At 43.2% G+C, this 27765-nt stretch overlaps 1 protein-coding gene across 1 annotated transcript in view; it reads right to left on the bottom strand.

Moving 5' to 3' along the window:
- The window catches only part of LOC147696978 (stomatin-like), a 350190-nt gene that overhangs the window by 153574 nt on the left and 168851 nt on the right, over window positions 1-27765 (bottom strand). The window contains exon 5 of the mRNA XM_086933266.1: window positions 3398-3601. Coding sequence (XP_086789392.1) covers window positions 3398-3601 — 204 coding nt within the window. The remainder of the gene's footprint in view (window positions 1-3397; window positions 3602-27765) is intronic.

Genomic DNA, 27765 nt, shown 5'->3' with positions numbered 1-27765 from the left:
ATCAGGCAACCACCAAGCCGGTGGCCTCACCTCCGGGGGGTGTGGAGGGAGGAGGGTACCTATCCAATGTACCTGAGACCACTGCATTGAAGTCACCCCCTATCACTAGTAGCCCTTCCGGAATGGCGAGCAGGACCGCACCCAAGTTAGCGAACGTTGTGCCCTGCAGGCCTGGAGGTACAGAGATGGACATGAGGGTAAGAACCCGGCTCTCCCACATCCCGGAAACACCAACGTATCTGCCTTGATCATCTGCCCACGTGGAATTCAACGCTAGTGGAAATGCGTTTCTTGTCATAATACCTACCCCCCTGGAGCCTGAGGTGAACCCAGAGTATGCAACCATTTTATATCCCCCCCTGTGCATTGCCTTACATAGGTTCCCAGCCAGGTGTGTTTCCTGGAGCAAAACTACATTCTGAGCATGCCTCTTAATGTACTGGATAACAACACTTCGTTTGATTTTGTCCTCTAACCCATTGACATTGCAGCTCAAAATGTTAAAATTTTTATCACCCATTGCGTCTGTCCTGCGAGTCACTAAGCCAAGTACCCTCCGCATTCATCCCACCTCTTATTTTCCTGAGAATGTAGTCATGTATCATGCCGATGTAACAAAAAGAACACCAAACCAACAAACAAAATACCCCAACCCAACAACCCCCCACCCCGCTGCCCTGAACTCCGGGCTTTGAACTGCCCATAGAAAATTTGCAGAGTGCCTGTCGCCCCAGAAAAATTCAAAGAGAAATAGTGTGCTCCTTGTCCCTGCCTCTAACCATATTACTCGTAGAGCCCCTAATAGATGGATAGCAGAAGACAATACTCATCCCCATCCCCTGCAATCAAATATTCATGCCCCACCCCCTCCGGCACGCCCCGTCACCATGTACCCAGTTACTCAGCGTCAGGCTGCCATGCTTCAAGTCTTTGTCTCAAGGAGGTCGAGCGTCTGCATGTTCCCTGGCGTTATGATCTGTAGGACCCTTTGCACCTCGATACTCAATCACTCTGCCACTGCCTCCAGTTGGTCCAAGAACCAAGCTCTCCCCTCCGCCTCTACCCGGAGGCGTACTGGGAACAGCATCGAGTACTTCAGGCCCCTGTCCCTCAGGTTGCGTTTCACAGACAGGAATGAACGCCTCTGTTTCTGCACTCTTTGTGTAAAGTCCGGAATGAAGGAACTGTCGGCGTTCTCATAGCAAAGGGGGGCCCCTGCTCCGGAGTTCTGGGGAATCACATCTCTGTCACGAAAGTTCATGACTCGAACCATCATGGGCCGTGGGGGAGCGCCCGGTTTGGGACGGCCGCCCGGGACCCGGTGAGCATGTTCAATAACGAAGAACTTACTAAGGCCCTTGGGTTGGAGGTGTTTAAGGATGAGGTCCTGGATAAACAGGTCTGGGGATTGCCCCTCAGCTTTCTCCAGAATTCCCAGGATACAAAGATTATTGCACCAAAGCCGACTCTCATAGTCATCCAACTTAAGGTCCGCAAGGGTGCGAGAATCCTGGAGCTCGCGGACCTCCCTTTGTAGATGTGAGATGTCTTCGACGAAATTAGAGGTCGTGATTTCTAACTGCTTGACTTTTTCGTTAGGTTTTCCAAGATCGGCCCTAATAAGATTAATGTCAATCGCCACAGTATCCAGGGAAGTTTTGACTCCAGTAATGGCCTCTATGACATCCTTAAGCGACGGTTCCTCTACATCTTTTCTGGGGTTCCCCTTGACGGCATCTTCAGACAGTCGGCTCCCCGAGCATCTTTGGAGACTGTGTAGCGGTCCAGTTTGTTAGACTGGACCGGTTTTGTCCTGCGGGATCCAGGACCCTTGACGCGCTCCATAGTAGTGTCCGATGCAAGCTGCCAACCAGACCAGGGCACTCAGAGTGGGCTGACGTGCTTCCCCCCGCAGTTCTTGACAGCAACGCCAGCCGGGTAGGACCTCAATCACACTGTCCGTTGCCCCCAGGGGAGGGAGGGGCCCCCAGAAATCAGCCCCAGGCAGCTGTAGTCACCCAGGGGACCAAATTTCCCAAGGGAGCCACGGGCTTCAGAGGGATGTGTATGCCCGCAGTTGTCTTGTGCTGATCCCCTGAACACTTGCCTCGGCTCCTCCTGTTTGAAGGTGACTGGATATCACAGCGGTCCAACATCCCCTCAAAGTCCCCCCTAAGCTCTCGGGGAGGGGGGTCTCTTCAGCGCTCCAAGGGACTAGTTGCTCAATACTCAGGGTCACTGCTTAGGCAGATTGCTTGGTGGATGCTGCTCCAATGGAGTAGGCAGGGAAAGTCCACAGTTGTTAAGTGCGCACTGCCACCATTAGCCAAACTGCAGCGGATGCACGATACGCTGGTTGTGGTGATTATGCTTCACTGCTTCGCCAGGGGTAATGCGCGGCCCAGGACTCACCGCTGCTGTCGCAGGTAGCAGGCACCCGCAGAATATGAAGAGGAGTCGCGGCAGCACCTTTAATCCCGCGGCGCCGCAACGCAATATGGTCCGAACAGCCAGGTCTCCCCTCCAGCGCTCTTCATGCAGGCCGATCTCAAGGCGTCTGCTGCCAGGGGTCTAGGCACCGCTGCTGCCGCGGGCGGAAAACACTTCCCCACAGCTCCGCTTCAGTTCAGCGGCAGCCCCTCCAGATCGCGGCAACACCACCCAAAGGGGCCGAACCGATCGAGCCTCCCCTCCGGCGTCACAAGTACTGTGGGCCCCGGCTTTCAAAGTCCTAATAGGCCTCAATGCTACAGGGAAGTATCTTCCTCATCTGAGATGCGTGGCGATTCTGTTACGGCGGGTTGGACACCGCTCCTGTTAACCCCTGAAACTATTGTTGGGCAAGTTGGATGGTGTAGCAGGATAGTCGTGGGGCAAGGACGAACCCTGGAGACAGTGCACTACAAGGCCATCTTCGATCCGCGCTTGGCCATGCCCCTCTTTATTTGGTGTCCAGAAATGTGGTTGACAAATATTACCTGTTTGCAAACACTGTAAAATTCATTCGCAATGCATTGATTTTGGTTCTCTTTCTCTTTGGTTCTAGGGGTATGCCCGGGCGATTCAAAAAAATCCCTTGTACTAATCAAGAAACTCTTCAGATATCACAGATTTCTCTGAGTACCTTACCTTTAGTAAGAGTTCTGGAAAAAGTCACAACATTCTGAGTTTTTCACCCCAGAACTGTAGAAAAATCCTAAGGTGTAGAACTGGGAATGGGAATCTAATGTTGTGCCTTTCAATACTGCCTCCCGTGGTTTAGGTGTCTATCTGGTGTTTTATTACCTACCAGAATAACTGAGGTATCCGAATTAGGCAGTTAAACTGAATACTGTAAAGCTTAATAAAATTACATTTGTGAATGAAAAAAGAAAAACAATGCAAAAGCAATTCTTACCCCCATCAAGTCAGCCATCTCTTCACGATCCACCAGAATTTCTGTGAGGTTTTTGGTGCCCAGCATGTTCCTCAGTGTGGTTTGCGCTAGCAGCTGCGTTGCCTGGTTGGCGTTGCCCACTTTGGTAACAGCAACAGTGGGATCAAAAACCCGGTAGAACACAACTGCGTCAACCATGATAGTTACAGAATCTTTCGTTAGAACCTGTAGTTGTTGCGAAGAAGTTCAGACGTTACTTTGAGGGCTAAACCTGACTAGGTGACAGATCATACTGCAATCGGATAGGGTGATTGTATTAATCTAGTCTCTAAATTAGGACAAAGAACTGCGACAATACTTTGGGTAAAAACAAAGATAACACAGCAGTTAATGATACTGCATGAAATGAACATTAAAAAAAATCACAATAAACAGCAGTCTATGCCAAACTATTCGCAAATTGTTGGTCAGTGATAAAGTATAGACAGGCAGATTTAAGGTAAAAAGGTGTAGGTAAAACTGACTATGAACGCTGAAATGCCATACATGAGATAGATTTTCGGAATGTTCCAAATAAAATAACATTTATAGATTTAAAATAATCTGCATAGCTACATCTTGCCCTCCTTGCTCAGTAAGACTGAGCTATGTGCTTCACTTTATTCAGTGCTTTAAATAAAATATGGAAGTTCTGGTACTGACTATTAGAGTATCTGTTTGCTCTTGAGAAGTGTTGCTACTCTCTTCGCCCCCATTAAATGTATTAAACGAGTGCTGAGAAGAGCAGGTACTCCATCTGGCAAATTAAAGGAGTGTCAGGGGCGGTTTCTCCATTAGGGCTCAGGGGCTGCGCCCCCCCTGCAATTCCTATACATTTACATAAAAACATATTAAATAGATTAATTTATTTAGAGATATGATCATATCTATAAACACAACAATGTTTTTGTGTCTGGGCTGTCTGCTTGCCTAATTCTGAAGCAGGAGACTGAAGCCACGAAGTAAATCATCTTCCTACAATGTGATGCACGACGCCTTTCTTTCTGTTGTAAAGCCCTTCATTGCCATTGAGGTCTGTGGAGGTATGCACTCTGTAGGCCTCAGGGGCAGTTTCTCCATTAGGCTCAGGGGCTGCGCCCCTCTGAAATTCTTATACATTTACTTGAAAACATATTAAAAAGATCAATTTATTTGGATATACAATTGTATCTCTAAACAAACTGATGTATTTAAGTCTGGGCTGTCTGCTTGCTTCGTTGTGAAGCAGGAGATGGAAGCCAGGCAGTAAATCATCTTTTTACAATATGACACATGACGCATGGCTTATTGTTGTAAAGCCCTTCATTGCTATTGTGGTCTGTGGTGGTATGCATTCTGTAGCCCTTGTGACGCGATCAACGTCACGATTTCAGGCATCGGAGAGTTCATCCCTGCGTGATTTTAGATGTCCGTCATTCACAGGTAAAATATCCCACCCTTTTGTCATACGTGAGAGTGGATGCAAACACGTCTGATCTTGGTAATGGTAAGTCTTTGTATGCTAATGTTGTGTTATGTGTATTGGGCTGAGACCCCTCTTTATGCTAACCTCCCCCATTGTGACACCCCAGGCCCTGGCTGCAGATCGCTTGCTCCTTTAGAAGTGGAGCTGCTGTATTTGTTCCCCCGCAAAATGTATCCAAATAACAAGCAGCGTTGTTATTCCCTTGTAAAGTAGATCCAAGTATCCGAGTCAAGCAAGCTTTCATGCCCCTAAGTAAACACTGACGCCCAAAAAATGGATTGACTTGCAAACAATGAATGTTAAACACGTTAAGAGAATGCATTTCAGTGATTTAGTTACTCTCTTATTTCACATGCTTTACTTAATCTTGCATTCCCCAAGAGTTAGCTATTTCACATTAGGGTTGTTTATCTGTATTTTTTTCTTGGCATACTTTGAGCCATGCAAGGTGTTTATGAGGAGCTTTGATTGAGCGCTGAAGACGCAAAGGCTAAAGCCAAACAAAGTGCCTGACAGTGGGTTGGCCTCTCTACAGAGCACACAGAACAATGTTTATGTATTCCATTTGCAACTGAAATTCTGTGGATATGTGTGTGAAGGGGGTACATAGATATCAAAATATTTGCAAGGCAAAAGTAGGAGAAATTAAAGTGCTTAAATATGAGAGCGTGCAGTGTATGTCCGTTAGTGGTGAAGATGCGAGGAAGTGCATTTGGGGAATAGGGAAAAGACGGGTGCTGAACAGGAGAGGTGGATGAAGACGTGCAGATGGACGGGATTTGCAGAGAAAAAGAGGACACCTATCTAACATGAAGTGCACATAACTGAAGGCCAAAACTCCTTCCACAGACATCAATGTTATTTAGTTCACTGACTCACTATTTCAGAATTGAAACACTTCCAATGTAAATTAATGTTAACAAATCCATGTTGTTACTCATTTATCTAAAACAACTAAAAACAATTGACAAAGGCAATTGTACTGACAGGTTTTAGGTGTATGTCAGTTGTGTCATTTATCAGGATGCAATTACATTGCAGAGAGAAAGAAACCAAAATACCGGTCAGGTGGCACACTATGGGAATCACAGAAATGTATTTGACATGTACCTTTATAGAGATCCCCAACTTTTTTCATCCCACTTAAACACCTGCCTGCACATATATGTAACTACTTGCAGCCAGCACCTGCGGATGTTTCTCGAAGTCTGGTTAGAGCATATTTTTCCAAAGTTAATGCTGCATGCAGTGCAAGACACTGGGCAAGCATACATTTTAATGGGCTACAGTTGTCATGCTGTACAATTTACACATTAGAGTAACTGTTGAACATATCAATGCAGGAAGATATGGGGCAGTTTGGAATGTGTTTTATATTTCAAGTGCTTTATTGCTACATTCACTTGCTTTAAAATGCACCATTTGCCAATCTTTTTTCATTTATTTCTCGGAAGAGGGACTCACCCTGGACCCCAGGTTGGTCCATTGAACTTATTCACATCACTCGATATATAAAAGTTATGTCCCACGTTTATGCCTCATCACTTTCAAATGTCACAAGCCACCACAGAGAAGTGCGTGCACGCAGGACCGGACTACCTGCCCCTTTAAAGCACTGAATCTATTGGAATTCGTTTTTTAAGATTAGTTTTATTGTGAATGAATGAGCAGCAGACAACGTAAACAAAGCAGAACAAAAAAAAAGAAGGGTACAGCATGTGACTATGAGAGTGCTCATGTAAAATGACTAATAGAAAGTTAAAAAGTCCAGACTAGTCATGAAAATCTGTTTTTATAGAGTTGCACAAATGCAATGTGAAGAAGATGCAGACGGCTCGTGATTCGTTGCTTTTGATGATTTCTTTTAAGGGTGCAAACGTTTCTCAAAGTTGCTACTGAGGTGTCTGAGGATGACGTGTCAGTTTCCCACATTGCTTTGCATGAACGGCCAAAATTTGTGCTGCGGCATATTCACATTACATTGCACACTGTTGATACCAGGGGACACTCAAATGCAAATAATTCTGTGCTAATGTGACGCTAAACATGATTTAGCTCAGCAACCCCGCGTCCAGGCAGAACAAACGTCATTCAGCAAATGGTGTCTTGCATGAGTTTTGTTCTTGAGGCACAACCTTAAGCATAATCTTCTTCATGCTGACGTTTGTTAAAGGGTACATCATGTAATGAGTAGTAACCATGAAAATTACACATATTGCACATGGAAATATCACACAATTTACTTTTACCCCTTGTTTGTGCTTGTTTTCATTTGGAGCTGGTATTCCACACAAACCCAGGTCATGCTACCTTCTTACTTCAGCTAATGGAGTGTTTGCACATCTACTGCCTCGGTACGTCTACTTTGCATGAGTTACATGAAACAATATTGTTTGAAACTGCACTGATTAACTTTTGGTGAAAACATATTTTGGCGTCAAAAAGTTTATCAACTCATTTAAAGTCGGATACGCAAGCCAGTAAAGCAGACTTGTGCCTTCCCAAGGCTCAATATCACCACTTCATAACACAATTAGTATCTAGGGGTCAACATACCATGTCAATCACTGTGGATACAAACCTCAACATAATACAAACAGAGTGGTGAAAACCCAAAGTGCAAAAAAGTGTGACATATGATTGCTGAGTGTGAGCTCAAGGGCATGGGTAAATATTCCCATCAGTAGCCGTTCTGTACCACCCTTTTTAACATCATTTGGGTTCTCCCTGCCCAGGAGACAAGACAACACAACATAGCCTACTGGTGTTCTCAAGACTATGTGTAGTTCTCAAAGTCTGTGCTGACAAAGAAGAGTGGTATTAATATCAATATAGATGGATTTTATGGCTACTGAATAAGCAGTGCAAAAAAAGTTAGTGAACAAAGTGAGTAAGGTTAAAATTGGATCAACTGGGTAGATTATAAGTTTATAAGTTTTAATGGTATCTTTCAGTTGTCCAAATCTAAAAGAATATATATAAAGTGTGAGAATACAGATTTAACAAAATATCTGTGAGCAATTGGTCGACATGTTTCAGCATAAAAGAAGAATAGTTCTAAATGCTTTCTTCAGGACCAGATGATAACTACTGCTTATAAAGTGAAAGGTTAAATCAATATCACCTGCTATTTTCAGGTATCATACTCCACCACATACTATTTCCATATCACGTTGTAGACACGAAACCCACAGGAGAGACATGAAAAAGACAGAAAAGAGATGACACTATTATGTCATATTCCAAACACATTTGTGTAATTAGTGGATCACAGTGAGTATCACTATACGCCATAGTCAAAATGTTTTACATTGATCTATCTAGAGTTTGTCAAGGGTTGATCTATGATATCCTGGAGGTGTACACGAGATTGGCTTGTTCTCATTATAAAGACAGCAAAGAGAGTGGCTGATAAAATACTAATTGAAATACAAGTACTTGAAGGACAGATTAAGACTACATTAAAAAGTGGCTCAATTAAGAAGGGGAAGGATGACAGTGATAAGAATAATAAAGATTACGTAGAAAATATTCTGTTCGCCAAGTTAGAGAAATGTAAAAAAGATCTGGCAAATTCTCCACTGAAAAGGTTTATCCTTCTACAAGTGACTCTTACACGGCACCTGTTTTGAACCGTAGGGGTGGTTCAACGTATGCCACTTCCAGCTCGGATGATGCCTCAAGTGACTCGGATACCTTCCAGAATAATGTTACTAACGGTGCTCAAAGGTGACGTGGAAACCGCAAAAATTGGAGAGGTGGTTCCTACAATCAGAACCAAAATCAATATCAACCATGGTGGCAACCTAACCCATGGATGTATGGGCCTACTTTTCCACAACAGATGGGCCAGTTCTATCCCCCACAAATGCAACAAGGCCCAGGTATGCCTCCTTTTTTAGGGTTTGGCCCGAGACGGTCGAGAGGCAGGAGGAGACAAGGCCCAGTACAACAGGTCCATTGGGCACTGAAAACACAAACAACAATGGACTTACGCAGCGGGAAGAAGGTTCCCCAAGAAACAGCAGGAACAAGCAGCACGACAGCCTCGTAATGGACCTCAGTTCTCCTGTACTCTCAGATGACGAAGAACACTTGTTGAATAAAGGCTTATGCTTTGTGTCAACACAAGAAGGAGACCATTTCCTAGATCAGATCGAACTAGCAAAATTCTTTAGGAAGATCAGGCTCCATTATTTCTTTGCCAAACAAGAGGGCACCGAAATACTGAACGAAGACAAGAACACCGGTTTAAAAAGACCTTCAACGTTCAACCCACCTATTGTTGGTTTACCTCCTAAGGTTTTGGCATTTGAGGAAGCGGTGTAGAATGATATTTATCATCTCTACCAAACTGAGAATAAGCATTTCCGCAGTTTGTCAAAAAAGGATCAACTGGCCTTGCGTTCACTAACATCAAATGAAAGTATCACAATAAAGCCCGCTGACAAGGGCGGGGCTATTGTCATTTTGGATACAGAAACATACAGAAACTAATGCTTAAGACAACTAGGCGACAGGAAGGCTTACAGCCCCCTGTCTGAGGACGCTACTGAACGACTCAAGACCACCATTGGTCATACGGTGGAAGAAGCCACCTCTGAAGGGTGGATAACATCACAGGAAGGCCAGTACCTTCAAACCACCGACCCGACCATCCCGTACTTGTATTGCCTCCCCAAGGTTCATAAACCCCTGAGACCACCACCGGGGCAAAATATTATCTCTGGAATCGGCTCCGTCTTGGAACCACTCTCTACCTCTGTGGATCATTTTCTGAACCCGATGGTTAAAAAGATGCCAACATTCATCCAAGATACCAAAGACGTATTGAGACTCCTTCCAGAGATACAATTTAACATCAACAATGATATTTTAGTTTCCTTTGACGTGGAGTCATTATACACCTCGATTCCCCAAACGGAGACACTCGAAGTTGTGGGTCATCTATTGGAACGACGTGACCTCCAATCTATCACTCCCGTATCGTTCATTATTGACTTGGCAGAAATAGCGATGAAGAACAACTACTTTAGGTTCGAAGACACTACCTACCTACAAACATCTGGGACTAGTATGGGTAGTGTCTTCGCTCCTAGTCTCGCTAATCTTTCCGTACACAACTTTGAAGAAACCAAGGCATTAACACCTACCAACCCTTATCTATTGTCGCTCCTAATTTGGAAGCGATACATAGATGACATTTTGGTCATATGGCGCGGGACTGAAGATAATCTAATTCTGTTCCATCAGTGGCTCAATACAAATAATCCATATTTGAAATTTACTGTAGAGTACAGTAGGAGTGAACTAGCATTCTTAGATCTCAAGATCTCAGCCTCTCCTAATGGTCTGGAATCAGAACTGTTTTGCAAACCAATGGCAAGAAATGCCCTTCTTATCTACGAAAGTTGCCATCCTAAGGCCCTAAGAGACAATTTGCCTTTCGGCCAATTTCTCAGGGTCCAAAGAAATTGTTCTAATAAAGAAGCATTTAATGCACATGCAAAGAATTTGGAGGAACAATTGCTGGAAAAAGGGTATCCTAAGAAAATCATTTGTCAATCAAGAATGAGGGCATCTAATAATCATCGAGAGGCTCTTCTTGAAGTAAATCCACCCAAAGAGAAGTCAAGTCGTATCACATTTGTGAACACTTTCAACACCAGATCTAATCAGGTCAAAAAGATCATCCCAAAATATTGGCCAATATTGAACACAAATGGCGACAATATATCCAAACCATTATTTGCCTTCAAGAGAGGACAGAGTCTGAAGGACAAGTTGGTCCATACACGACCAAAGAACTAAGAACCCAGACAGGTGGGGACTCTGTGGAATTTACCTCCAGTACAGGGCCATCACCCTTGTGGGACATGCTCCGTATGTCCACAGACAAGCAAATCAACATCAGTAGATATAGGTACCACTAGACCTTGGGAACAACGCAGGTTTACAAACTGCAATAGTGAGAACCTAATCTATCTAATAACTTGCGCCTGTGATAAACGATACGTGGGCATGACAACAAGGAAAGTTAAGACAAGAATACTGGAACACAAAAGTACGGTGCACTGCCGAAAGCAAGCAACCAGATTAACGGCACATTTCCTTGAGGTCGGACATGGCCCAAACGACTTCTAATGGACAGTTCTTGAACAGCCCATGATACCTGAATCTTGTCCTGATGTGGGTAAATTCATATTCAAAAAGGAGCAAAAGTGGGTTTACAAGTTAAATAGCGATAAAGAAGGACTAAATGAACCAATCCCCTGGATGTCCCTCTGATCTCTAGACCCTCTACAGCCAATTATGTTCGCTCTAGATGTACCCCCAAGGGCCAAACTGTATAACGAGTCCCTAGCTGTGGACATATGATTTACTCTGTCCTCTCTAAAACATATATATATATATATATATATATATATATATATATATATATATATATATATATATATATAAACATATATCTCTGAAAACAACTATATATATATATTGTATATGTATACACTATTGCTGAACAGATTGATTATGACGAATTTGCACCAAAAATCTCATTACATGCACTTTGTTTGGTGACTATCAGCTAGGTATAAGAAGTCGTGCTATTTCATTTGGCTGGGTGTCTCTTTCAGTTTCCGTGACGCATATATAAGAACAGTGAGTAAGTTCCAACATCCTGGGATAACAATTCTGGACATTTATTGCCCTATCTTGTAAGACACCATGAGTTATATAGTGTAATATGAAGTCAACCAGAATCATTGATCCTATGGATGTCTTTATACCAGAAAGAAAAAATTATTAATTTGATTCATGACACTGCTAGACAATGGATTTATCAAAATCGATAATCATACGCACTTACAATTGGTAGCCTTATTAAAATATCAGGGAGATTTAAAATTGGATGTGCTTACACCACAAAACTAAAGTTACGAATTTGGCTTAAGAAAATGCCAGTAAAAGCGAACCACGAGCTTTTAATTAAAATTGGATGTCCTTACATCAGAAAAATAAAGTTATGTATTTGACTTATGATAATGCCAGTAAAATCGAACCACAAGCCTCTAATTATGCTCATCCATGGCTGGCGGCCACACTAGATTGTGAGGTAGATTGAAGATTAGGTACCCCTTGTGAAATCACGGCGCCATCTAAAATGCGGTAAAAATCGGCAGCGCTAATTATTTCTAAGATAGGAACTTTTCGGTGAGCATGACGACAAATTACAAATCCCAGCTTGCCTACTAATCACGTGATCGAGATCACATGCCAGGGCGTAGCCGGCACTTTCAAAATGGTGCCTGACCGCCGTTCGGTGCCTCCCCAGACACCTTGGAAGACTGTGCGGAGACACCGACGGACAGGTAGGTCCTCCGCATGTAGCGCGACTGCTTGCTTTGAGACACGGCGCCTTAGCGCCAGAGCGTAGAAAGATTTGCTCTATTCCTTTAGAACTACGGCGTCTCTCGATAGGAGTACGCTGTGATAGACGCTAACCTCGAGGAAAACTCACAGTGGTTTTTTCAATTACTGGCAGGTGGGGAACCAAGGTGAAGACGATTAGTTGTCGGGGAATTAATAACTGGCGTACAGTAGACAACCTCGAGCTCTCGGCGCATTTCCCCATAAGTTGCGGTACGATGATACTGCCTTTTACAAGAAGCCAATGAAATATGTCAGAGGTGTGTCACTTGCACATAACTTTTAACCCAGGCAATATAAACAAATTTAGTATGAGTGAAACGATCGCATGGTTGATTTAGACTGTAAATAAATAAGAAACCGTTTCAATATGAAGTACGACTATAGTTTTACAAGGGTGGCATTATGAAACAATATGACAATGTCTGATGCCTCGTCCACATTAACAGCCGATTTACAGCTTGAAGGCTTAAGTTCTTCAACTCATTTTCTGATTTGGGATAAATAGTTTGTCTCTCTGTTTTTAATTTTGACTTTAGAGCGGTGCTCCTCTTAACCTGAGCTGCTGCCAGGTGGGGTGAAGCGCTATCATCACTACAAACGGGTGAGTGCTTATAATGATAGATCAATGTAAAACATTTTGACTATGGCGTATAGTGATACTCACAGTGATACACTAATTACACAAATGTGTTTGGAATATGACATAACAGTGTCATCTCTTTTCTGTCTTTTCCATGTCTCTCCTGTGGGTGTCGTGTCTACAACGTGATACGGAAATAGTATGTGGTGGAGTATGATACCTGAAAATAGCAGGTGATATTGATTTTAACCTTTCACTTTATAAGCAGTAGTTATTATCTGGTCCTGAAGAAAGCATTTAGAACTATTCTTCTTTTATGCTGAAACATGTCGACCAATTGCTCACAGATATTTTGTTAAATCTGTATTCTCACACTTTATATATATTCTTTTAGATTTGGACAACTGAGAGATACCATTAAAACTTATAAACTTATAATCTACCCAGTTGATCCAATTTTAACCTTACTCACTTTGTTCACTAACTTTTTTTGCACTGCTTATTCAGTAGCCATAAAATCCATCTATATTGATATTAATACCACTCTTCTTTGTCAACACAGACTTGAGAACTACACATAGTCTTGTGTTGTCTTGTCTCCTGGGCAAGGAGAAGCCAAATGATGTTAAAAAGGGTGGTACAGGACGGCTACTGATGGGAATATTTACACATGCCCTTGAGCTTACACTCAGCAATCATATGTCACACTTTTTTGCACTTTGGGTTTTCACAAATCTGTTTGTATTATGTTGAGGTTTGTATCCACAGTGATTGACATGGTATGTTGACCCCTAGATACTAATAGTGTTATGAATTTGTTATTTTGGGGTATGTATCTAGCTCGGGTCGTTAAACTCACCCTCGGACCCTTCTTCTAACTGTTTTTTGCATTGCATCAATATCACCACTGTCAGGAAGGAGCAGCGTTGTCTCTTGGCCCACCAAATAACTAGTGGGAACCCTTTCTTTCACAGTGCCACCACTCCTCTAGTAAAAGCCCTGCCCAGAAGCTGCTACAATCCCCGCAGTCTGCAGAAAGCATCAATAAACTACTGGATTTTGCATAACCCAACATTATGGGCCCGATTATAACGCGGGTTGGAAAGCATTCCTACCCAGGGCCTGATTCTGATGCGGTTAGGAAGGCCTCCTAATTGGATTTTCTTCCTTCCAAATAGGACTTAGAGCGACCCATTGCCCAATTATGATGCGGTTGGGAACATGTGCTCCTATTGAAGTCAATGGGAGTCCAACCAAATCGTATCTGGACGCATCCGGATGCATTGTACTTGGTCGGTCGGACTCTCCCGATCAGAGTGGGTCGAAAACCATTTCCAACCCGATTTGGTCGGGAAGCATTTCCAACCCGCATCAGAATCAGACCCTATGTGTAATAATGCAGAACGTTCAGTGGACTGTAGATGATGGGCCCAGATTCCTCAAGCTCATCATGCTATTGGGCAAAAGATACCATTAATAAAATTTTGCTTGAAGGCAGCACAGAATAAGGCATTGCACAGTTTATGGGTGGAACGGAAGCACATTTGATATTGGGCTAACAAAGTGCAACACTCCTAAAACCCAGACTCATTAGCAGTCTTCTTCATTCAGCGGGTCTGTCACATCCTCAACCCTCTCTTGATACAGTTGACAATCATGGCTCATGAGTTCAGTCCATGTCAGCAGATCCTCATGTCCCCAGAGCTTGATCCAATTCCATACAGGTCTCAGCCATCTCAACCTTAGCTCTATCTGTCATCTAAGACTGGCTCGCCTCTTATCTGTTAAGCTGCAACATTCTCCTGTGAGCTGGGTCACAGCCTTACGGGCATTGCCATGTGTTCCTCCGGCACAGCATTCTTCCAAATGGTGCTGTAGTGCTTCATTATGAAGCTGAAATACGTAAAAGGTACTAGTTCCAGCTGCCTAGCACTTATAAAAATCGGTGGGGTCAGCTTCAGGAACCCAGGACCCAATTATGAGGTATAGCATCCTCCACAGCCTGGGAGCATGTAAATTAACATGCCATACACTGAGCTCTGTAACAGACGTTTTTATTCTTCAGCATGATGCAATCACACACTGCACTCTCACTAAGTCACAACAGTTAATAACCACACTTTAACACCTCTCAGCAAGCTAAGTAATTCTTCTTTTGAGTCTGCACAGAACTGCAAGGGTTCTAGTGCAGTCTCACAACACTACATCTCCCCTTTTGTTAAATAAAAAGTACAAACAGTCATATTGGATCAGTGACCGAGGGATACAATATCGAGTGGCCACAATATCGAAGCAAAAATATCGAGGGACATAATATCGAGTCCCTATCTACAAACAGGTAAATACTAAAATATCGAGTACAAAATATCATTGTTCAAAATATAGGTAACTAAAATATTGATTTTTTAAAATGTATTAAAACTAATATATAAGTAATTAAATAATAAACACAATTAGATAAAACATTGTTAAAATAATGTAAAAAAGCTTTAAATGTAAAAATAATAAATGTAATATAAAAAATGTTAATTGTTTTTTAACATATATATATTAACTTAATATTATTAAAAAATAATTAATTTTCGTAATGATAAAATATTTAAAACAGTATTAAAATATAATAACATATATATATAAATAAACATATTACATAACATTAAAAATAAATATTAGACAATAATTTAAATGATTATTATTTTTATGTAAATGTGGCTCAACGGTTAGAGGCGGCAGATCCGAAGGCAGAGGTCGGCCCGGGACCAGGGTTCGATTCCTGACACGGCCGGGTGCAGGACCAATGTCATCGGGCCCGATAAATCTCGCCGTGGTGCCACTCTAACCATGGGGTCCCACGCTGCAACTCTGGGCAATAGCTTGTTTAATCTCCACTCCGGCCCCATCACCGCCGGTTGCCTGGCTGCATCTTGGGGATGCCCAGTAAAGGGACCATCTCACAGGGAAAGCCAGGACGGGTTCCCCAGTGGTACAGCGCTGGGACGCCTCAGGGTAACCACGCGCTCTATAAATCCAACATTCATTCATTCATTCATTCATTAAATGGAACAATAATAGAAATGTTGCATAGCATAGTGAATAAAAATAGTATTCACACTACAAGTGAAAAAGTATGGAATATGTTGGATAGCGGGTGGGTACAAATGACTATTCCCACTCCAATGAGTGGAACAGTAGGGAAAATGTTGGATAGCGGATGGGTAAAAATTACTATTCCCAATCCTAAGAGTGGAACAGTAGGGAAGTCTCCTAATGGGGCACTCACAGTAGCAAATTCACAAATGTACCTTGAGCAATAACTACCCATGCCTAAGAAGGAACTCAGCATGGTGACATCTTGTGGGGAGCAACAGCTGAAAGTCCTTACACTTTATCTGGGTCAGGAGTCATTCCACAATCAAAGAATATGCGCCTAAAGAATTCAAATTTGGTCTTGTGGAACTCACACTTTGCTGCATTCAGAGTGAGACATGCAACGGCAAGTAACTGGCATACTTGTATAAGAGCCTTGTCATGCTCCTTTGCCTTGCTCAAAATGTCAGCAGGTCATCACTGTAATTGAAAGCATGTGTGACAGGTTGAAATATTTGACGTTTAACAACCTAAAATATTTCTCCAGTTGACGAGACTCCAAAACTCAATCTTTTGTATCTGAACAAACCAATATGAGTCGATAAACTAGTGATTTATCCTCAGTTCTTAACTAACTCCAGTTGATGGTATCCCTTGTTTAGGTCAATATGGGAGAAGACTTTGGTACCGTTACGTTGCATGATCATGTCCACTATGTGTGGACCAGGATGTCTTTCTCTCTCGATTGCTTTTTTGGCTTGGTCCATATCAATACAGATGCGCACAGCAACTCCGTTTACTTTTTTGGCACCACCACTATGGGTGAAACGTATGGCATAGGACCGGTGGAGCGCTCAATTATGTCATTCTTCAACAGAATTTCTAGTTCTTTCTCAATGGCTACTTGCAATTGAAAAGCCACTCTGCAATGGCGTTGTCCTCATTAATATGAAGTTACGCTTTCATTGACTTGAGCCTTCTTAGGTCATGAAACAACAGGAACGGACTCAAAATTTCAGTTTGAAATTGGAGGTTGTATTTCAGAGATATCAGTCCCATGTCATCAGGCATAGCAAAACTGAGTAAACATGCAGTAGACAAAGTTCCTTAAAAAACGTGAATTGGCGCTTACACAGATACTGCTTTATGTCGCATTGTCACTATGAATGATCGTGACTCTGCAATGGTTTAGAAACACCCCATGTGTATACCTTTGAGTTTGATGGGTTGAGGCGTGGCCAAGGAGACAGGCTATTCAACTTCTCATTGATGATATTGGCATATTAATTGATGCATCACTGTTCATGATAAAGGTTATGGGGCAACCATTGACTTTTATTGTAATTGGGGCAGTGTCGAAATGAATTCAGTTGTTTTGTTTGGTGGTTTGCCTTTGGCTTTTGTTCTTCCTGGCAAGTGGCCAAACCTACATGTGCCTGTCATTCCTTTGTCAATCTCATCATTGCACAGCCATCTTCTTCACTGGCGCTTGATTATCATGCTGAAGAGCCTTTGTAGGATGAACTCAATGACGGTTGACTTTGTCTGGTTTCTACTTGTCCTAACTGATGTGGCTTTCTGGGCTTGTGGGCGCAGTGAAAATGCTTCTGGAACATTCTGGCGCCCAATTTTTTTCTCACTGTGACAAATTTGGTTTCTCTTTGGCTTTGCAGACCGCTACAAAATGGTTTCTTTCCCACAGCCTTTGCATGTATGTCCATGGCTGGAAATCCACCTTGTTAGAAAATGTGCCATTACTTGTGTAGCCTGCACAAGTAATGGACCGACATTTGTCCTTCACTGGGAACCAAGTAGCCCATTTGTAGCGCTTGACTCACATAGGGTAGAGAAGCAGAGCAGTCCTAGCCCTACTCAAGGGAGGTGGTGTGGGCTAGTAATCACCATTCACAGATACATAATATAACACTCAATAAATGATCCTTTAGTCTGTGCCTTTTTCTATTGAAAAAGGAAAAGTACATTTATTACACACACACTACTCAATACTATGCAGCAATTTACAAATATGCACAAGCTAGTGGAATTACTTTTTGATGACATTGAATAATCATGCTTACCCCTCCCAAAGGGGGGTCTACTCACAGGTCTAAACATGATGCTGTCTCTAACTACAAGGATTGAACATAACTTGGAGTAGGAGTACTTAATACTGGCACCAAAGCTTGCAGCTGTTAACCTCATCATCCCAACAAGCATTTCATCATAGGAATAAATGCACTAATTCTATATAACCATGACTGAGGGCACTTAATATTGGCAATAAAGCATGTAAACTTGATCAAGAATGGTGCTCCTACACCTGATGCCATGCTTGTGCCTACCCACACACCCACCGGAAGCCACAGAAGTGGAGAGGAGCGGATGAACTGTTCTCTCCCTGGGTCAAGCGGCCCTATGAGCTGTCCATTCCAGCCTCTCCCGGCGCCACGGTGCAGACATAATGCTCTGGTGAGCCTTTAACACCACTATAACGTTGCGTTTGTTGCTTTGTCCACTGCTATGTCACTGCACCCTCTCTACTTGTGAAGGCGTGTGGATAAAGGTGTGCAGCGGGGCGAGGTTATTTGGGCTTGGCTGGGCGGTGTACACCCCGCATTGAATACCACAACTGACTGTAATTGGCCCTTAGGGACAATCTTACACCAAAACAATGGTTGTCTATGGTGCTCATCAGCAAGAAGGAGAATCTGGCTACATCTCATGGAATGTGGCAGGACTGCACTCCAAACTGGAGTATCCGGAATGGCTAAACTTGGTGGGTCATTATCAAATAATCTGCTGCCAAGAGACTTGGTTACTGGACCCCCTGCATATAAACGGTTTTGTCACTTTTGACGTCCCAGCAATCCCCTCAATGTCAGGTCGAGCTAAAGGGGTTTGGTAACATTTGTCTCCGTGAATGTGATGGACTGCAAGGTTTCTGAAGTGGTTATCACTCAGTTTGATCACATACTCCAGTTTACCCTGAGGAAATATTTTGAGCTACTACTCGTCAATTGTTATAATATATATGATCCTGCAGAATCAATGATCGCGGATGGGAGAAAGAATGCTTTGCAAACAATTTTAAATGACAACAGAAAGGCGTTATTAATATTCTGGGTTTGAGATTTTAACATAGAAATGTGTGGCAATGGTAATATGTGGAGTTTGTGATGATTTTGGTGAACCCCTCACACATTTTAGACATACCCCTTATGGGAATGCATTAAATTAAGTAAGGGCGCAATTTGCGCCAAATCGAATTTGCAATCCGCGCGAATTTTTGTTTTTTTGCATGTTTGCGGGGTTTTTTGCGTGTTCTCTGGGCTTTTTGCGTGTTTGCGGGCCGCTTGCATGGCGAAGTTACCCATGCTGTTGTGTATGGGCACAGCACCCTCTGGTTCACCACTGCCACCCTCTGGTTCATCACTGCCACCATCTGGTTCACCACTGTCACCCTCTGGTTCACCCATGCCACCCTCTGGTTCACCCCTGCCACCCTCTGGTTCACCACTGCCACCCTCTGGTTCAGCACTGCCACTCTCTGGTTCACCCCTGCCACCTTCTGGTTCAGCACTGTCACCCTCTGGTTCACCACTGCCACCCTCTGGTTCACGATTGTCCACCATCTGGTTCATCGCAGCACCTCTGGTTCACCACTGCCACCCTCTGGTTAACCACTGTCACCCTCTGGTTCAGCACTGCCACCCTCTGGTTCACCACTGCCACCCTCTGGTTCACCTCTGCCACCCTCTGGTTCACCACTGCCACCTTCTGGTTCATCACAGCACCCTCTGGTTCACCCCTGCCACCCTCTGGTACAGCACTGTCACCCTATGGTTCACCACTGCCACCCTCTGGTTCACAACTGACACCCTCTGGTTCATCACAGCACCTCTGGTTCACCCCTGCCACCCTCTGGTACAGCACTGTCACCCTCTGGTTCACCACTGCCACCCTCTGGTTCACCACTGCCACCCTCTGGTTCATGACTGCCACCCTCTGGTTCATCACAGCACCTCTGGTTCACCACTGCCACCTTCTGGTTAACCACTGTCACCCTCTGGTTCAGCACTGCCACCCTCTGGTTCACCACTGCCACCCCCTGGTTCACCCCTGCCACCCTCTGGTTCACCACTGCCACCCTCTGGTTCATCACAGCACCCTCTGGTTCACCCCTGCCACCCTCTGGTACAGCACTGTCACCCTCTGGTTCACCACTGCCACCCTCTGGTTCACCACTGCCACCCTCTGGTTCATTACAGCACCTCTGGTTCACCACTGCCACCCTCTAGTTAACCACTGTCACCCTCTGGTTCAGCACTGCCACCCTCTGGTTCACCACTGCGACTCTCTGGTTCACCACTGCTACCCTCTGGTTCACCCATGCCACCCTCTGGTTCACCACTGCCACCCTCTGGTTCACCCCTGCCACCATCTGGTTCATCACTGCCACCCTCTGGTTCACCCCTGCCACCATCTGGTTCATCACTGCCACCCTCTGGTTCACCCCTGCCACCCTCTGGTTCAGCACTGCCACCCTCTGGTTCAGCACTGACACCCTCTGGTTCACCCCTGCCACCCTCTGGTTCATCACTGTCACCCTCTGGTTCATCACTGCCACCCTCTGGTTCACCACTCCCACCCTCTACCGAGATCTTTTGTGACGCAGCGGCAGCACAAAAGATGCGCCATGGTGCTGGATATTAACAACGTGACGCATCTTAGAGATGCGTCATTTTGTAAAGCCCTGCGCCATCAGGAGGCGTTCCGGCGCAGGGGAGGGCGTTCCTGCACAGGAACGCCTCCTAAAAGTGGCTGAGTGAAATCTACAAGAATTCACTCAGTCACTTTTAGGCCAATGCATTGTCAAAACCCAGGTGCAAGGCTTGATGTAGCATTGGGGAGATAGGGCCCCCCAGAGCATTGCTGGAGCTGCGTCGTAAGCTTGAAGCAGCTCCAGCAATGCGCTGCTTTTACGGCACAGATGCGTGACGCATCTGTGCCGTTTTTGCCACATGGTGCACCGCATTGTAAATGCGGCGCACCATGGGTGGCGGAGCTGTGGCACACAATAACTGGCGCATCCCTAGGGATGCGCCGGTTATTATAAATCTGCCCCTATACATTTAGCCAACGAGGGAGCGCTTACTGATTAGACAGTAGAAAGTACTCCAGTTGAGTAGAGGTATTGCACAAAAAGGTGGCATCTTTGTGGACAAACACACAGGGTGGGATTCATTCTGCCCCCTGTTAGACTCGTTTTTTGTGCCCTTCTGCCCTCTGTTAGACTAGTTTTTCCCTTGTTTTTCTGCCCTTCTGCCCTCTGTTAGACTAGTTTTTCCCTTGTTTTTCTGCCCTTCTGCCCCTGTTAGACTCGTTTTTTGTGCCCTTCTGCCCTCTGTTATTCCCTTGTTTTTGTGCCCTTCTGCCCTCTGTAAGACTCATTTTGTGTGCCCTTCTGCCCTCTGTTAGACTTGTTTTGTGCCTTTCTAACCAGACTAGTTTTTTGTGCACTTCTGCCCTCTGTTAGACTCGTTTTTCCCTTGTTTTTCTGCCCTTCCATCCTCTGTTAGACTGTTTTTTTGTGCCCTTCTACCCTCTGTTAGACTCGTTTTTCCCTTGTTTTTCTGCCCTTCTGCCCTTTGTTAGGCTGCTTTTTGTGCCTTTCTGCCCTCTGCATCACCACATCATCACTCAGCGCTACCCCAGCATCACTCAGCACCACCACATTATCACTCAGCACCACCACAGCACCACTCAGTGCCACCACAGCATCACTCAGCGCCACCACAGCATCAGTCAGTGCCACCACATTATCACTCAGCACCACCACAGCACCACTCAGCACCACCACAGCATCACTCAGCACCACCACAGCATCACTCAGCACCACCACATTATCACTCAGCACCACCACAGCACCACTGAGCACAACCACAGCATCACTCAGCACCACCACAGCATCACTCAGCACCACCACAGCACCACCACAGCACCACTCAGCACCACCCCAGCATCACTCAGCACCATCCCAGTATCACTCAGCACCACCACAGCACCACTCAGCACCACCACAGCACCACTCAGCGCCACCCCAGCATCAATCTGCGCAACCATTCAACAACAACTGGTTCAAAAATGTTCTCTCAATGTTTCAAATTTTATTACAAATGTCACAAAAAGATAATAATATTTCACTTCTTTTCTTGGATTTTCGTCACAATAAAATACACTGAATATAATCTTCCCAAAAGTTATTTACAAAAGTTTAAGCTATTGCCATTATCAATTAAAATCAATTTTATTTAAGTATTAATTATTTAAAAAAATTAAAAGCCATTGTAATTTGTAATATCAATACAGCTAAGTTACGTAAATACAAAACATGTTGCATTACAAATGCTATAGGTGTCACATTTGCGAAAGTTATAACTATTGGCATTGTAAATGACAAAGCTATTAATTTAGCTATTTTCAAAACCAACACATAAATAAAAAAAAATTGTCATTTACAAGACCAATAGCTCAAACTTTCCTAATGCGAGACCTATTGCATTGCAAATGCTTGTTTTTATATCTGTCAGTGCTTCCTGTTGAGGTTTAATTTTCGTGGCAGGCGCCTCATTGCCTACTTGTAACTAGTCTCTGACCCTGCTTCAAGGGTCAGAGCAGGGTCAGAGAATAGTTGCAAGTAGGCAACGAGGCGCCAGGAAGCACTTACAGGCTTACAGCAGCAGGTGCCCAAGTTGAAGTTAATTTCTTTGTAACTCTTTTGTAAAAGGTTACAAAAATTAGCTTCAACTTTTGCACCTGCTGCTGTAACCCTGTAAGTGCTTGGCTGAAAATTTGTCTCTGCTGATTCGCGGATTTTACTGCGATTTTGCGAGATTCGCGGAATGCAAAATTGCGGAAAATCCGCAAATTCTACGAGCGGAAAGAATTTTCAGCCCATGCTTACATTAAATAGAGTGTCCTCTGCTAGCAATTTGGTATTTGCAAATGATTATAGTACGGGACCCTCCACCTGGATTCCAATTTACAGGGTCAGGATCTAATTCTATCATAGACCATATATTATTCTCCAAGGATCTGCTACCAGCACTGATCGTTTGTAACATAGTGGCCTCATGCATAAGTGATCATAACCCACTTACACTGAACCTAAAATTATCTTTATCTAGGGATGCTCGGAAATCTCCCATCATTAACTAGAATATAATAAAAACAGGAGTTTAAACATCACATGCGGACAGATTGACAAAGATGCCTTCCACAGTGACCCATTTACACATAATCAAAAGGAGATAATCAGGTCCTGCAAGAGGAATCGAGTACAAGCAAGGTAATTCAGGTCTTTACCTATCTTACAAAGTATATGGCAGATTAACTGAGCAAAAAAAGCTGTAAAAACCCATATTAGCCTGAGGTGGTATAATAGCACCGGCTCTAAAGCTCACAAAGTCCTAAAGTGTGCACTTAATAAACACCCACAGAACAGATTGGGAGTAGCGACTTACAAAGAAGCCATTTCAAAAAGGAAACCAGAAATAAAGGAGAAGACCTGGTAGAAGACCTGGGAGTAGCTGAGAGCTGCTAGTGTGCTGAAAGATTCTAGAACCTTTTGGCTGGTAGTAACCTCTCGGACCCTTCTAGGTGAGTCCCTCTTAAAAATTGAGTGTGTTATTGCAAGCAATTCCGGGGTGACCCACTTTTCAAATATTATATTAACAAAAAAGAAGGTAGTTGTGTCCCCTTAATAAAGAGATGGAATTGCACATCTAGTGACCATTTACAATCAATAATTTACAGTGTGTAAAAGAATTCTTTGTAAGTATGAAGCATTTCACTGTTATTGGGTGCTATTTTGATCTTTCTGCCATTAGTTACAACAACAACGGCTCCTGTGGTGTTATATTTGTATAAATTACTCAAATGTTTGCTTAATAGCAATTTATCGTCACACAGAAAGGTATGTAAGAGATGACAAAAAGAGGTGCAAGGACAAGTTGCAGTAGGTCTCAATAATGTTTATATTTCAAAACATACGTTGCTTAATTGTACAATGATATAAAGTTTGTCACATAATCATTTCAAAAGCACAACAAAAACTATAAAGGTGCACAGTGTCCCAAGTGTATACATGTGAAACCAAAAAAATAATTACAACAACACTAAAATCAACATAAACACAACGGTTTCTTATAGGATGACCAGGTAAGGAAAAATGACCCAAATATTGATAATTAATTTTAACTGGTGACCATATCTAGTCATAGGCACTAGTGGCAGGTTCGATTCCTTAAAGCGTCGACGGCGTTTCAACCCTTGAGAATGTGGGTCTCATCAGGACAGGACATATGGGGACATCTACAAATAAAGAGGACGAAGTGGTGAGTACTCCGTCCTTTTTCAAATTTCAGAAAAAATGTATATAAATGAGGTTGATTCTGTTTCTCTGATGCACCTTTCTATTTATGTCCCATACATGACAACAGTACCCGGCTGGGCTACCTGTAAGTCTAACTTTAACCTTTCATCACACTTGGGTGATAATAAGTCCATATACAGGTACATTGGTCCCCCAAAAAATACATTGAGTAGAATATGAATATGTCACTTCACACACTTATTATTCACTTCGTCCTCTTTATTTGTAGATGTCCCCGTATGTTTTGAAATATAAACATTATTGAGACCTACTGCAACTTGTCCTTGCACCTCTTTTTGTCATCTCTTACATACCTTTCTGTGTGACGATAAATTGCTATTAAGCAAACATTTGAGTAATTTATACAAATATAACACCACAGGAACCGTTGTTCTATGTTATAATATGATGCCCTGGTTCCGTTGTGAGTAGGGTTTACCTTGTTTTTCCTTGAGACTTTTTGCGCGGTGGCCACACCGCAAGGGTTTGTATCCGTAATCGGATTGTTCCCTCCCTATATAATAATAGGGTATTTTCATTGTGAAAGGTTGGGATGACGGAAAGAGATGCACCTCTATACACTGAGGAATACATAACGAAATTAACAAGTGGACCCTCGTTATTTTCAAATTTACCGACAAATACTAGTAGCCCAAGACAGGTACTACTTGACAAACTAGACAAGGCAAAAAAGAAACATGTAAGGACTGACCTTCACGCACGCATGCTCACTGATTATCTCAGAGCAGGCATAATACCTCAGGGTCTACAGATTAAAAACGTACCAGGTATCTTCCGTGAGGATCCCAAATTTAAGGGTGGCTTTTGTAACATCTCAGTAACTTGCTCCAGACATTGGATGGTCTTAGGCGTGGAAACCGCCTTCGAACATTCAAGAGCCGAATTAAAAGAAATCGAAGAGTTAGAGAAAGAATTACTAGGTGGTGATGGAGTAGCTGAAGCCAAAGTCTTATTAGACAAATTAAATAAAACGATTGAAGACTTCAACTCCTTTGAGCTCAAAAAGAAAGCAGATAAGGTGTCCAAAGACATAAAGAATTACAGCAAAGAACGAGCATTTCCTTACCTAAAGGAAGATTACTATACAGATTTTTTGACACAAAATAGACAACAAACGTGGGGCCGTTTTAAACGTAATCAAGCCGTAACTTTCTCCGAATCATCTGGTGACTCCAGTGACTCTAGTAATTCAGCAGGTCCTAGCAATCCAAACACTCATCAAGGGCAACCTTTTTTAGGGAGGGGAGGCAGACCCAAGAGGAGAATATGGCACCAATATGCGGGCGAGCAGCAGACCCGCAACAAACACTATCAGTGGGGACCACAACCCTACTAGACCAATCCCTATGCCCACAGAACATCGATACCATACCTATTTTTAATTTATCGGATCACATTCTGTCCACGGCTGAAATATCCCTACTAAGTAAAGGCCTATCTTTTGTGGTAACAGAGAAAACCAATTTTTTTAATCTAAAATCTGAATTATTCCAGTTCTTCAGAAAAATTCGGTTAAAAATATTTTTCAAAGATAGGGTATACTCTGCTAAAGAATCAGTAACAGGGCTCAGACCCCCTTCAATTTTTTACCCCAACAATAGCATGATGCCGCCAGAAATGATTACATTTGAAAAAGTAATCTTACAAAATGTGGAGAATATGAAGAACAGTAGACAGTTCACGCCCTACAACATTACACTCTTGGAACGTCAGGCTTTGAATAATCTCAAACGTGATTCTTCGATAATACTAAAACCAGCTGATAAGGGTGGAGGAATTGTGGTTCAAAATCGTTCTGATTATGAGACAACTATAAACACGCAAATCTCTGACCAAAAACACTATCGTAAATTGACTCATAATCCACTTGGTGACATCAAAGAGGAAATCTTGGCTGTCACTAAAAATGGGTTAGACCTTGGCTTCTTAAGTAAACATGAGTTTGAATTTTTAAATTCAGAGAACCCTAGGACTCCGGTCCTATATACTCTACCAAAAATTCACAAAAGCATTACACACCCTCCCGGTAGACCAATTCTATCAGGCTGTGGCTCGATCTTAGAGCCTATCGGAAAATATATAGATTTCTTCATTCGAGACTATGTACCTATTCAACCTAGTTACGTTCGTGACACAATGCATATGATCAATCTGTTGGACACTGTGACATTTAATGGAGATACCGATTTTTTGGCTACCCTAGACATCTCAGCATTATACACGAACATACCTCAGGAAGACAGTATGAACGCTATCGAATGTCTTATAGATACCAGACCCAGACCTATGACAGTTCCCACCTCATTTATAATTTCTTTATTAAGCATTGACCTCCAAAAGAATTATTTTGTACACAACAGTGTATATTATCAACAGTGTTGCGGGACCAGCATGGGAGCAATTTTTGCTCCCAACCTGGCGAATATCTACATGGACCAACTTGAACGCACTTTTGCCATCCATGATTCCAACCCATATCGTACCAACATTAAATGTTGGTATCGATATATAGATGATATTTTTTTAGTTTGGAGTGGCACAACCGAAAACTTCTATGCCTTTGTGACATATCTAAATCACATTCAGAAACATCTTACATTCACTTCCACGATTTTAAAGGACCACATTGCCTTTTTAGATCTGAATATTATAAATGAGGGAGACAAGCTGATTACATCACTACATAGAAAAGACACGGAAAGGAACACACTACTTTCGTACAAAAGCCACCATCCTAGAGCCCTAAGAGATGGCCTTCCCTTCGGGCAGTTTTTGCGCATCCGCCGCAACTGTGCCCGCAGGGAAGATTACAAAAGAGAATCAGAAATCCTGAAACTAAAGCTACTAAACAGAGGATATCCCAACAAATTGGTAAAGAGATCATTAAAGCGTGCGTGGTATTGTCCGCGGGAAGAACTTTTATTGACACGACCAAAAAAAGATATGCAGAAAATTGTCTGTGTAACCACTTTTGGTACACATACCAACAAACTTCGCAGTTTAATAACAAAAAACTGGCATATCCTCAAAAGTATTGATACATCACTAGAGGTTCCTCTTTTTGCTTACAAAAGAGCAAGGAATTTGAAAGACCATTTGGTAAACTCCTCTAATGAAAAAACCAAAGTAGCATCAGCCACATTAGAGACAGCATGGGGTCTACCACCAGTGGTTGGACACTACCCCTGTGGTAGCTGTGTGGTATGTCCCTTCACGTCTAAGACTACCACGTTCCAACATGGGGATATAAGACATACACTGGGAGCTTTCTCAAATTGCAACACACGTAATGTTGTGTATTGCATATGGTGTCCATGCGGCCTTCCTTATGT

The sequence above is a fragment of the Lissotriton vulgaris genome, chromosome 8, assembly GCF_964263255.1.
Source record: "Lissotriton vulgaris chromosome 8, aLisVul1.2, whole genome shotgun sequence".
NCBI classification, from domain to species: domain Eukaryota; kingdom Metazoa; phylum Chordata; class Amphibia; order Caudata; family Salamandridae; genus Lissotriton; species Lissotriton vulgaris.
This window is presented reverse-complemented; position numbering and strand designations above follow the sequence as displayed.